The 13771-nt window shown below is 54.3% G+C and overlaps 1 protein-coding gene across 7 annotated transcripts in view; it reads right to left on the bottom strand.

Moving 5' to 3' along the window:
* The window catches only part of KAZN (kazrin, periplakin interacting protein), a 1105661-nt gene that overhangs the window by 72562 nt on the left and 1019328 nt on the right, over positions 1-13771 (bottom strand). For all 7 annotated transcript variants that reach the window (XM_021097562.1, XM_021097563.1, XM_003481972.4 and 4 more), the window contains one exon: positions 3028-3164. In XM_021097562.1, the coding sequence (XP_020953221.1) occupies positions 3028-3164 (137 nt within the window). The remainder of the gene's footprint in view (positions 1-3027; positions 3165-13771) is intronic.

The raw sequence follows: 13771 nt of genomic DNA, 5'->3' as shown, positions 1-13771 counted from the left end.
AGGGGCCCACAAAAGGGCCCTGAAACCCAAGGGGGAGCGTCCATAATTAAATGCCCGATTCTGAATCCCCAGAGGCAACAACAACAATAACAATAGCAAGCATCTTCCCAAGCATGCTGTGTGCTAGACACTTTGGTGACAGCACTGGGCTCTGAGTGGTTTGCTGTCACCATCCTGGCTTTAGAGATGAGGCCACATGGCCCGCACGTGGTAGAGGTGAGACTCTAACCTGCTGTCTGGTCTTAACCACTGTACTCCCCTGCCTCCCAGGCCAAGACCGAGGGTTAATTTTTTTATACTCATTTTTGGAAAAAATTAAAGTTTAGTTGATTTACATTGCTGTGCCAATTTCTTCTGTGCGGCAGTATCCCAGTCACACACACACACATACATTCTTTTTCTCTTATTATCATCCATCATGGTCTATCCCAAGAGACTGGATATAGTTCCCTGTGCTGTACAGTAGGACCGGGTTGTTTATCCATTCTAAATATAATAATTTGCATTTACTAACTCCAAACTCCCCGTCCATCCCACTCCCTCTCCCCTCCCCCTTTGCAACCACAAGTCTCTCCTCCACATCTGTGAGTCTGTTTCTGTTCTGTAGACAGGTTCATTTGTGTCACATTTTAGATTCCACATATAAGTGATATCCTATGGTATTTGTCTTTCTCTGTCTGACTCCACTTAGTATGAGAATCTCTAGGTCCATCCATGTTGCTGCAAATGGCATGATTTCGTTCTTTTTTATGAATGAGTAGTATTCTGTTGTATATGTGTACCACATCTTCTTAAGCCGTTCCTGATGGTTAATTTTAGGCGTCCATTTCTTGGGACCCTGGGATGTCCAGATATTTGGCTGAACGTTATTCCTGGGTGCGTCTGTGATGGTGTCTCAGATGAGATTAACGCTGAACTGGTGGACTCAGAAGATCTTCCTCCGATGTGGGTGGGCATCATTCTATGCACTGAGAGCCTGCATGGCAAGTGGTTACAGTAACGGAGGGACTGCCCTCTCTCCTGACAGCTGGGCTGGGCCCTGGGTCTGCTCCTGCCCTTGGATGGAACTTTGAACATGGCTCTGAGCTCTCAGGCCTCTGGACTCAGCCTGGATGACACCCTGACTCTCTAGGGTCTCCAGCTTCTAGATAGTGGGTCAAGGGACTTGTCAGCCTCCATAATCACGTGGGCCGATTCCATACAATAAACCCTTTATATAAATAAAACCACTCCTCCGGAGAACCTTGACGAATACACCAAAGCAGTTGATGGGGACAAGTGCTACCAGGGACAGGGTCAGCCTGGGACCAGCACATCCCTGAAAAGCAGGTGTAGCTATGGGCTGGTTCCCTGACCCCTGCTCTCTGTTCCCTCCCCTCAAACAAGAGTGACCTGTCTCCCTTTGGATGAGAACGAGGCCACTCCAGCAAAGATTCTCCCTGCCTTGCAGCTGAAGAAAGACCAGGCTCTTGTGACCGGCTACAGCCCCTCCAGGTAGGAGAGGGGAGAGGTGGACAGGGAGCAGCAGGTGGTGCTCTCGTCTGAATGTCTGTGTCCTGCCAAAATGTCTTTGTTGAAATCCTAACCCCCAGGTGATGGTGTTAGGAGGTGGGAGGCGCTTAGGTCATGAGGGTGGCACCCTCATGAATGGGATTAGCACCCTTATGAGACACCCAGGAGAGCTCCCTTGTCCCTTCTGCTAAATGAGCACACGGCAGGAAGTCTATGACCCAGAAGAGAACCAAGAAAGCAGGCAGCACTGGGTTCCCTTGCGTCCTCTCTGCTTCCACAGGTTCCTGATTGAATGTCACACCCTGTCTGCAGGTGACAGGCACAGGGAAGCCAACTTCTCAGGACTCGGCTCATTTACTGGATGCGGACAGGGGAAGCCAGGGCCCCGCTGCTCAGGGCTGACACCCAGGGCAGCTGAAAGCTCCAGACACAGCCAGCGGCTGGGGGTGGCCTGGCCCAGGGAGCTCACTGGGGCTGTTTTCATCCTGGGGGGAAGGGACCTTCACCACTAGGAGGTGAGAGGAAGGAAATCAAAGTGGGCTGTGGGGACGATGCATTCAAGTTCAAATGCGGTCTCTGACACTCTGGCCTCAACTCCTGCCCTTTTGAAGAACCGCTTGAACCTCCCACAGCCCAGGAAACCCAATGGGCCTCCCGCCTCCCTTTTCTCCCCAGAGTACATGCAACCTGTACTCTGGTCACAGCCGATGACCATGTGGGGTCATGTACTTGAAGGGCGGTTTTCAACAGGTTTTCTGCCCCGCAATCCAGAAGGTTACAACTCTCTCCCTGCACACACAGCCACTCACAAAGGACTGCTTGGCTGCAGGCACTGACTTTTTTTCTTTGGGTTTGGGGACCCTCTTTGGCACGTCCACAGCACATATGTCAGACAGATATTTACTGAACCAAATTCCTTGGTCATCTGACCAGAAACTCCTATCTACTCTATAGAGCCCAACTCATGTCACCACCTCTGTGAAGCCTCCCAGGACTCTCTCCTGGCAGGCAGAATTTCCTGCTGTCTTATGGTGCTTGCCTGCTCTCTCTTCACACTCTTATTCTGGTATCATTAGTAGGACGCAGAGCTGACATTCCCAGAGTGCTTACTATGCACTGGCTGCCACGCGGAAGGCTCTGTATCCATCATCTTATAGGGTCCTCATCACAGCAATACAAGATCTGCATGATCCCTGTTTCACAGATGAGGAAACTGAGGCTCTGAGAGGTTAAGGGAGATGCCCCCAAGGGCGCATACGTGGGGAGCCGGGATCTGAACCCAGGCCAGCCAGAATCCAGAGCCCACACTGTCACCGACTGGGCTTTCCTGTCCAGGCTGGTTTGCCCAGGAGATGTGGAGCCCTAACTAGGAGCTGTGCCTGTTTCGTCTCAGTGCCCAGGCCCGGCCTGACAAGGGGCTTCCCCAAGTGAGCGGAAGGGGACATAAGCCGTGGTCTGTGTTTGGAGAGCCAAGAGGCTGGACCCCGTGCTGGGTGGGGGATGCAGGGGGCCGACCTTGCGGTGCTGCTCGTAGTTGCGGATGAAGTCTCGCAGCTGCTCCTCCCGGCTCTCCAGCGTGGCGTACAGCTGCTGCATCTGGCTCACCAGGTCCGTCTTCTCACCCTTTAGGCGCTTTCGGTCGGCTTTCATGGCTGGGGGACAGAGGACCGTGTTAGTTGCCCACATCCTAGCTGCCTGTCAGCCCGAACGCTGACAAGGGACCCTGTCTCTATCCCTCCATCAACAGAGGAGGAAACAGGGTTCAGAAAGATGAAGTTTCTCTCCCCAGCTCCCAAGTCACCCTGCAGCATCCCCAGGATTCAAACCCCGGCCTGCCCATCTCCAGAGTTCCACTTCTCTCTTTTTTTTTTTGACCATGCCTGCAGCATGTGGAAGTTACCAGGCCAGGGATCGAACCTGCGCCATAGCAACAACCTGAGCCACAGCAGTGACCTGAGCTGCTGCAGGAACAATACCAAGTCTTTAACCCACTGCACCACAAGGGAACGTCCCAATTCTCATTTCTCGGTTTTACTGACCCAGCCAGGGGAACAAGCGCTTGACTGAATGCCTGTCCCCGCCCTGAACCGGCTAGGTCCCCAGAGTGACAGAGAGGGAGGCCTGGTGAGCTTGTGACCCCCACGGCCTGGCAGCTGATGGGAACCTTTATTTCCTACTGAAATGAACCTCCAGGGCCCACTCAGCCCAGCCCGACAGTCCCTGGTCTGCACCATTTCCTTCACAGCGAAAAGTATTTGATTAAAAACACACAGCAAGTTATGACACCAAAAGTATGAGTAACAGAAGAAAAAAGATACCTTGGGCTTCAAAATTAAAAACTCTTGTGCATCAAAGGATACCATCTAGAGAGTAAACAGACGATGCGAGGAATGGGTGACAACATTTATAAATCACATATCTGATAAAAGGCTTGTATCTGGAGTATATAAAGAACTCTTAGAACTCAATAATAAATGGTCAAAAGATCTGAACAGATATTTCTCCAGGAAATGGCCAATAAGCCCTGGAAAAGGTGGCTGACATCATTAGTCAACAGAGAAATGCAAATCAAAGCCACCGTGAGGGAGTTCCTGCCGTGGCTCAGTGGTTAAGGAACCCAACTAGCATCCATGAGGATGCGGGTCCCACCCCTGGCCTCGCTCAGTGAGTTAAGGATCTGGCGTGGCTGCGAGCTGTGAGGTAGGTGGCAGACGTGGCTCGGATCCTGCGTTGCTGTGGCCGTGGTGTAGGTTGGCAGCTATAGCTCTGATTCGACCCCTAGCCTGGGAACCTCCATATGCCGAGGGTGCCGCCCTCAAAAGACAAAAACAAACCAACAAACAGAAAAAACCCCAACACAACGAGATACTAATTCACACTCAGTAGAACAGCTAAAATATAGAGCAGCTGGCAACAAGCGTGGAGGAGGATATGGAGGAACTGGAACCTTCCTGCACTGCTGGAGGGAATGGAAGATGGTACAGCCTCTCTGGAAAAGAGCTTGACAGCTCCCCCAGTGATAGATCATAAAGTCATCCTGTGATCTAGCAATTCCTCTCCCAGGCACAGATCTAAGAGAAATGAAAACATATGCCCATCTAAAATCCCGTACATATATGTTCATAGCAGCTTTAATCATAACTGCCAAAGGTGAAACAACCAACTGCCCATCAGCTGATGAGTATATTATTTGATAATAAAAAGAAGTACCGATTCATGCTACAACGTGATGAACCTTGAAAATATGATGGTCTATGAAAGAGGCCAGTCACCAAAGGCCACATGCTGTATGATGCCATCTATGCAAAATGTCTAGAGTGGGGAGATCTATGGAGACAGAAAGCTGATTAGGGGTTGCCTGGGCTGGGGGTGAAGATATGGGGGTGGAAGCCAGGGGTGTGGGGTTTCTTTCTGAAGTGAGGAAAATAGGCTAGTTTTGATGTACAACCTGTCAAAAACTACTGAATAGGCGAACACACACACACACACACACACACACACACACACACACACACACACACACACACACACACACACACACACAGTGCCCCCTTCTCCACGCAGCCTCTTGGCAGTAGTGTGACTTCTGCTCCCTCCAGACTCTCCTCACAGCCCTGGCTCTGCGGCAAAGGGGGTGGGGATGGGCAAATCCCAGGCTTGTGTGGAGCAGGCTTTTCCCAGAGTCCCTAGAACTCTGGCCCCTCCCGGCGGCTCCGTAGAGAGAACACAGAGGAGGGTACCTGGGGATGTGGTGGGGAGAGAGGTGGATGTTTCTGAGGCTCTGGAAATGTCCAGCCTGAGAAGGAACAGCGTTGTTAAGTGATTTGCCCAGAGTCACACAGCCACATCAGACCCTGAGCCTCAAACCCTTGACTCTATATTATGCTGCCTCTGCAGTGAGGCCTCCCAAACCCCAAGGGTCCCAGCCTCATGGCCAAGGGCAGCGAGTTGGGGCAGGCAATGGTGGTGCTACCCTAGTCTTGTTCCAGACAATGAACTTGCAAACTCAGGCTCTGATATGAAAAAGTATGGCATCAGACCCAGGACTCTGGGCTCCTGGCTCAGTGCCTGATGTAAGCTGCATCCTTCTGACCCTGCAGACTTGGGGTGAGGGTGGGGGTGCACCTTTATCTCCCCCTGCCCAGCCCTCCTGTAAAACAGGGTGGAGGCAGGTCAGCTGGGGTGGTGCTGTCACGGGCAAGGAGCCATCGGACCTTGGGTCTCAGGGGGGCCCTTTGAATTTCAACTTTGAGCTTCCTAGCTCATGCAGCTGGGCTTGTCCCCTTTGTGGCCAGCTTGGCAGAGAAGCGACTTAGGTCACCGTGGTGGGAATTCCAGGCCTGCTGGGCTGGAACCCTGACGCCAGGACAGAAGAGCCCAAGGAGAGAGGACTCATTTGCTTCCCTCTCCCTTCAGGCAAGGGTGGCCCCCGGCCCTCGGTGGGGGTGGCACACCTGTATTGCCCCGTGGGGCACTCACGTTGCGAGTGGACCTCATGCAAAGATGTCATCTGGCCAGAAGGAATCTGACAGCAGAGCCCAGGCCCAGCTGTCACTGGGGGAACTGGAAATTTCCATCTGCTATCTCTCCTTTGCTGCTGGCTACCCTCCTGTGACAGAGGTGGGTGGCTGGGTATTTTTACCTCCTGTTTCACAGAGATGGAAATGAAGGCCACAGCCAGTGGATGGCAGTGCTGCCACCTGGCACTTGTCTCAGGTGGGTTTCACACTGGGGGAGCCTGAGAACGAGAGGGAAGCACGGCCCAGGGCAGTGGATCCGGGTGGCTTCGGGAGCTGCGCACCTGGAGAGGAAGGGGTTTTTTGGGGTCGGCTTCTGAGCACGAGGCGGCTTCTCCTGACCTGCCGGAGCAGCGCTTGTAGCGAACACGTGCCCGGCAGTGAGGGACCAGGCTCTCAGCTTTCCCCTCTCTGAGCTTTGGTTTCCCCACACGGGTGTGCCTGACTCCCTGAGCTCCTTCAGCTTCTGAGGTCCTAGGGAACTTTGTCTTGACCGCCGCTGCCCACAGACAAGTTCATGGCCTTGGCTGACACCACCCAGCAGGGCAGGATGTGCATGGGTCCAGGGTCAGAGGATCTGGGTTCTGCCCCTGGCTCTGCAACCTTGAGCTTCAATTTCGCAGGAGTTCCCTGGTGGCCCAAGGGTTAAGGATCCAGTGTTGTCACTGCTGAGGTGTGAGCTCCATCCCTGGCCTGGGAACTTCCACATGCCACGGGCACAGCCACAAAAAAAAAAAAAAAAAAAAAAAAAGACTGCCAAGATACGCTCTAAGTCCCCTTTGTCACTTAATTCTCACAACTAGCTTTTGAGGTCAGTTCATGTTATTGATGAAGGCATAGGCCCCCAAGGAGATTAAGAAACACGGGCAAGCAGTGAGTGGCAGCACCCACCTGGCCCTGGCACCTGCCCACCCAACCCTCCCATCCCAGTTCCACTGGTTCCCAACTTGCCAACAAACCCCGCACAGCCGGCCTCATCAGCTCCTCAGGACTTGTGCTGGGGGTGGGGCTGCACCTGCCTTGTAGAGGAAGGAACTGAGGCTTAAAGGGTTAACTTACTCATCAAGACTCATGTGCCTCAGGCAGCGGACCATGGCCTTGCATCCCTGGCTTTGAACCCCTCGTGCTTCTCCATCAACCTTACTGTGAAAGCGCATCATGTGAACAGCAGAACCCGCATCGATCCGAAAAACCAGCGGATGATCCAAATATTCAGACCAGTTACTCCTGCTTCGAGATGCTGTTTCTGTAGCTGTCTCACAGTCCCAAGGGGGCTTTCTGAGGTTTCCATTAAAGGCGTGTTGACATTCTTACACGCACCCTATGACTGCTCCATGACTGTTGGAAGAAGGGTGTGCATGCATTCGTGTGTGTGTCAGCAGCTCCTAAGGAATCTTCCCCTCAGCCACCCCTTCCTCCAGCCTGCAGGATCCTCAGCCAGCCCAAGGTGTGGTCAGATTTCCTATCAGTCTGAGCTCAGCAGACTATGACCCTTGTTCTGGATAGTTCACCGCCAAGAGACCTTGTGAAAATTCCCAGCCCCTGGTGGACCCCTGACAAACAAGGGCTCAGAGGAGGGGCGGAGTGGTGGGCAGGGTCAGTGCAACCTCAGCCTGTGTCTGACAATCCCAGCCGTTGCCAGCAGGGGGCCCCCCTTCTCTTTTCCATTTAACCTCCCTAGCCAGTTGAGGCTTCAACATCCACAGATTCTGGAAAAAGAGTGGGCAGGTGGGAGCCAGAAGGGTCAGGCAAACCACCCTGAATAAACACCCATCAAATGCTCTTCCAGCTCCATCTTCCTTTACAAATAGGGAAACTGAGGCTGGGAGAGGGAAAGAGCATCGAATATCACACAGTGGGTCAGCCTAGGTCTCCTGATTCTCAGGCCAACACAGTTGGGCTAAAAGCAACAGCTTTGGACTCTGCCTATCAAAATTTAATTAAGCCTCAGTTCCCTCATCTAGAATAGCGACTGAAGGTATAATCATTTCTGCCCCATAGAGAACAGACTGCCACATCCTGAGGGAACTGTCACATGGGGACCCTGAGCACTGGGGAGAACCCCAAAGATAAAACTCCAGGAGTTCCTGTCGTGGCTCAGTGGCAATGAACCAACTAAGATCCATGAGGTTGTGGGTTCGATCCCTGGCTCTACTCAGTGGGTTAAGGATCCAGTGTTGCTGCAAGCTGTGGTGTAGGTCACAGCTGCAGCTTGGATCCTGCGTTGCTGTGGCCGTGGCTGTGGCTGTGGCTGTGGACTAGCCAGCTGCTGTTGACCCCTAGCCTGGGAACTTCCATATGCCACACATGCAGCCCTAAAGAGTAAAAAAAAAAAAAAAAAAAAAAAAAAAAAAGAGAGAGAGACACAAAGCTTCAGATCCACAGAGCCCCGAATCCCAGACTTTTAGCTCATAGCAACTGCAGGGTCTCAGTCATTGCACGTAACTTCTCTGAGCGAGCTTCCTTAGCTTCCTCGGCTGGTAAGCCAAGGGTGACCTTCTTTCTCTACCCTTTAGGTTCTATGTGACATTACCTAGCACCTGAATGAGCAGGTGCTCATTAAATGTTAGCATCTTTTCTTGTCTTTCAACTCCCCGCAGCTCCCACGCCTGCACTCAGGGCCTAGGAAGTCTCGGAAAATACAAGTTGACTTGACCGACAGGCTGGATTCTGAGAAAAGGGCCCAAAGAAGAGGTCAGAGCCCACGGAAGGAATTAAAAGGCCACAGACTTACAGCCCTCGTTTATTTTCTTTTTTTCTTTTAATTTTTTTCCTCCTGTTTGAAAGCTGAGCAAAGTGAATTCAGAACAGGTCAGGGTTCGACCTACTTTACAAAGATTAGGCAGGCTCTTGCCCCATCAGGAGGCACTCAGGGAACAGAGAAAAGCCAACCGCTCTCTTGGACAAGTAGCAGCTACAGGTGGTGGCTGAGAAAACAGCCCTGCTGAGCGAGGTCAGACACGGGCTTGGCTGGGTGGTCCAGGGTCTGACCTGGGGCAGCTCAGTTACTCACAAATGGAAACTGCCTTTTTCTCACTGCCAGACAAGATGGGTGGACAGGCTCACATGGCTGATGGGCAGCAGAACTGGCACCTGACCCCAGTACTTTGATGTTCAGATCATGATCTTTCCATAATCCCCACAGATCCTCCCTCCAAGTGCAGCCTAAAAAGTTAGGCAGTGTGACCTTCCAAACCTCCTGCCTGGGATAGAAAGGGAAAATATCTGGAATACAGGTCTTGGTTTCCCAATCTTGTGTCCATGCAGACATGACTAGTCAACCACGCACTACAGGAACCTGGGTCGATTGGGGATGTCTGCCGTGGCACAGGAGGGAAATGCAGATTTGCCGGCTTTGTCTCAGATGGGGAGGCAGATGCCATCTCTGAGTTGGCATATTTGAGAATGGTTTGGCGAGCCTCCTTGGGGTCATTGCTGTGCCCATGACCACTGCACTTCATGGAACCAAGGTCAGCTCCATTTAACCCAAAGAGAAGGAAGCAATTCTCTCACCTGGTAGAAAAGCAGTCCATTCACTGTGCAATGGGGACAAACCCTAATCCGTGTGCTTACAGGTGAGAGAGCAGACTATTTCCCTCAGAGGGTCAAAGGTGTGGGAAGGATTACTGAGTTTACGTACACATTTTTATGTCACCCCTGATGAGCAATATAAGCTCCTGGGGGCAGGGACCTGGCCTGCCTGCTTCACCATTGCATCCCTAGCATCTCGAACAGTGCCTGGCACATAGTAGGCTCAGTAAACACCAGCGGACTGACGCAAATGAACGGCTGAACAAGGTGGGCAGCCCAGGGAGGGGTGGGGACCTGGTCCCTGGCCATCACTGAGCAGGTCCTGGGGGCAGAGACGGTTCGGCTTTCTTTTATTGTCTCTCCTTGCCCTCCAGGCATGCCAATTTCCCTGTGGCCCCGGACGGGACGGGAGTCCTGGTGCTCTCAGGACTGACTGCAAAGTGGCTGCAGCCCTTGCCAGACTACCCTGGTCACTGGGAACCACGTCCATGGCCCCCTGTGGGACGTAAGGACACACATGGGCCAAAGCTTCCACTGACTCGGGGCACCAGCAGCATTTTAAGGTGCTCAGGGCTGGGTTAGGGCACTGTGCTTTGAACACAGGCGAGACCCAGTGTCTGGAAGCAGGTGTCCGGCTCTCCCCTGGGGCTCCCTGCCACGAACCTGGCCACAGCTGGGCCTTCCCTTTGCCTGGAGGAGGCTGCTCTCCTGCTCGGCTCCCTCTGCCCAACCCCCGGGTGGTTCCTTTGAACCGACTGGTGAGGCTGTCGTGTTCGGAGAGGCTGGAGGCTTTGGAAACCGGGTCTCCCTTCATGACAAGCGCCCGCTCGGATGTCCAGGCTCCCTACACTCGGCCCCTGCTTTGCAGTGGATTTCTCCCAGTGTCACACGCACACACCATTCTCGTGTCTTAAAAAGAAAACCCGCATTTGAGCCCCTTTTCCCTCCAACTCTCAATCCATTTCTCTTCCTCCTTTTGGAGCAAAGATGCTCGGGAGGACCGTGCACCCCCACGCGTCCGCTCCCCTCCCCGCCTCCCCGGCACATGCTCTTCTCAGGTCGTGGTCCCCTCGGAACCTCTGAGCCCCACTGTCCCTGTAGAACATGCTCCACGGGTGTGGGGACGTCCCCACGCCCTCCTGGCCCCTCTCCTGGTCTCTCAGCTCATCTCCCCTCACTGTGACCTCTAGACACCAGAGGCCTCAGCCCTCCTTTGCCACAGCTTCCTGGATTTGAATCCATCCATATGTTGAGGCCGCCCTGCTAGACCTCAGCCCTGACGTCCACACTCAGAGCCAAGAGCCTCCCCGACTGAGGTGTCTGACGGCATCTCTGCCCTGATGCATCTGTGAGTGCCTCACCAGCACCCCGACAGCCTGCTCCTCTCCTCCCCAAACTCAGTCCGGTCCCTCTGACCCCGAACCCCAGAATCCTCCTTGATTCTGCTCTCAGGCCCCACACCCAACTCCTCAGCAACCCACGTCAGCGCTGCCTTCCACGCGTTACCAGAATCTGGCCACTTCTGGCCACTCCTTGGTCCCCACCCTGGCCCGTGTCACCATCTCATGTCTGCTTGACACAGTGGCCTCCTAACTGGTCTTCCAGCCCTGCAGCCGACGTCAACTCAGCAGGGAGTGTCCCCTCAAAACACAAGTCAGATCACGTCACGTCTCTGCTCCTCGGCTGCCGCCCGTCTCACTCAGGGGCGAGCACAGCCCTTAGAAGAGTCCACTGGGGCCATATGACCTGCCATCCCCACCCCCGCCCCACTGCTGCCACCTGGATCACGCAGCTACCCCTCCCTCAGCATCTCTGCGCTGCTGTCCTCTGCCCGGAGCATTCTCGTTGCCCCCACCCCATCCCTGTGGCCCACTCCCCACCCCCCCATCTAGGTTTGTCTTGACCCAGATGCTGGTTTCTCAGCAAAGCCTCCCCTGGACACCCTCCTCACTTCATTCCCTGTTTTTCCTGCTTTAAATCTGCCACCATCTAACACTACAGATTCTGGGTCTACTCGGGGGAAGTGACGTGAACCCTTTCTGCCAAGGGCTCCCGGCCCTCTCCCCTCTTTGGAATCCAGTGTCACGTCTTTCTGGGTTTCCAAAGCCCGCAGCTCATGCCTCTTCTTGCTGCATGGGGCCCACTGCCCCATAGGAATGTGTGCCAACAGCCTAGACAGCAGACCGAGAGCTCAGGGCCTTCCAGCCACCTGGACTAAGCCTAGAAGCTGCTGGAAGGCAGGGCCTGGGCCTCATCCGACAGTATTCCTAGGGGCCGGCACGAGGCACGGACCCGGCAGGTGAAGAACGTGGGGAGAGATGAATGGGAGCTTGAGCAGGGTGGGAAGGGGGTGTGCTCATGACTGCCAAGCATCTCAAGCGGCCCCTTCCTTCCCTGATTCTCTGGCTTAAGGGCTCAAGAGAGGACCACCAGGAGTTCCCGCTGTGGCACAGAGGATTAAGAATCTGACTGCAGCAGCTTGGGTCACTGCAGTCAAACCCCAGCCCAGGGCAGTGGGGTAAAGGATCTGGCGTTGTCACAGCTGTGGCTCAGATTCAGTCCCTGGCCCGGGAACCTCCATAGCCGCGGGTGCAGCCATGAAATAAACAAACAGATAAATACATAAGAGGGGACCACGACCCCCAGAGTGGAACATGCAACTGGCCTCTGGGCCCTGCCAGGAACCATGGATAAGAAAGGAAGGGGCAGGCGGGGACCCGGGATGCAGCCCCGCCTGGAGGGGCAGGTGTCCTGCAACAGACTAGGGCTCAGCATCGGCACACCAGCTGACTCTTCTAGGGAATTCCATACTCTGGATTATCAGAGTTTTGATGTTAAATATCTCCTTATTTCTCAATACCGGCAATCGATCACACTACCCAACCAGGCCTGCAGGCCTTGCGTGGGGCTGCACTGCTAGTTCGAGCAGGTGTCCATAGAAGAGGAAACACGAAGACCTGCGACCAGGCAGTCTGAGGAACCAGCTTCTGCCCACAAAGACCTGGGTCTGAAGCTGCACCCCGCCATTCACCAGCTGTGTGACCTTAGGTAAGTTCCTTCACCTCTCTGTGCTGTCTCTCCTCGTGTCTATGGTCGGGTAACAGTTTCTTCATTCTACTGTGGTGGGCACTAAAGGAACGCAAAAGCTCTAAATGCAGCTAACGGCGATTGCTTGGCTGTGCTTTACAACATTCTAAGCGACAGTCTAACCATCACAGCCATCTCAGAGGGGACCGGGCGGTCTCGAGGGGGAAGGGGTACCCTGTTGGGGGAGTCTGAGCACTGCATGAGCACTGGGTGGCAGGCTGTCTAGAAAGGGGGCAGGGTGGTGATGGGAGGAGGGGATGCGGGCAGCGTCACCCACCTGGAGAGTGTCTGCCTCAAGCACAGATGCCCAGGGCCTCCCAATGGGAGAACCTTTAGATGGGAGGGTGAGGAGGCCCCCCAGGGAGGGAGGAGACAAGTGCTGTGGGGGTGGCAGGGGTTGGGGGAGCAGGGCCCTTTGCAGGCTGCTTAGGGTCCAGACTGGGGGCAGGGCAGACACTGTCGCTGTCGTCCACCCCTCAGCTCTGAAGAGCTCAGAGCTCACCCGGAAGCCCTGAGGGTGAGCAGCAGCCCCAGGAATCCCGGCCCCCATTTCCTGCCTGGGAAATCTGGGAGGCGGGGGCGGGGAGGGGATGGTGTTTGTTTTCCATCTTCTGAAGGCAAGTCCAGGAAAGCCCTCCTTCCTCCAAATCACCACTAAAAATAGTGTCTGGGGATGGGCCCAGAGCAGTGACATTCCCCAGACTCAGGGGGTGGAGATTTCTGGAAATGCAGCATCGGCCCTCAGGCCCCACAGGCCCCACGCCCCACACAATGAGGACTATTTTTAAAGGCTCGTGTTGGTGCATGAGGTCATTCTTAGGCAAGACGATGGGCTGGCTAGGCCCTAAGAGGAGGAGGAGGAGGCGAGAGGCACGGAAGGCCCAGGGGACGGGGACCGGGGCAGGGCAGGTCACCTGGATACAAGCTAGCATGTTGTGTGGCCTTTGGGAACTCATACGCCATCTCTGGGCTTTGGTGTCACAATCTCAGGATGGTCTATCAGGCCCTCTAGAACCTTCAGGAAGCTGCCTTGGGCACCCAGTGGCTTGGGGACAGGTCTCACCCTACCCTGTCTCCAACAGAGACCCAGTGGGGCTGTTCGAGGTTAGACGCAGATGGCAAAC

Source organism: Sus scrofa, chromosome 6 (assembly GCF_000003025.6).
Source record: "Sus scrofa isolate TJ Tabasco breed Duroc chromosome 6, Sscrofa11.1, whole genome shotgun sequence".
Lineage (NCBI taxonomy): Eukaryota > Metazoa > Chordata > Mammalia > Artiodactyla > Suidae > Sus > Sus scrofa.
The sequence above is the reverse complement of the archived record's forward strand: the minus strand, read 5'-3'. Positions and strand labels throughout refer to the sequence as shown.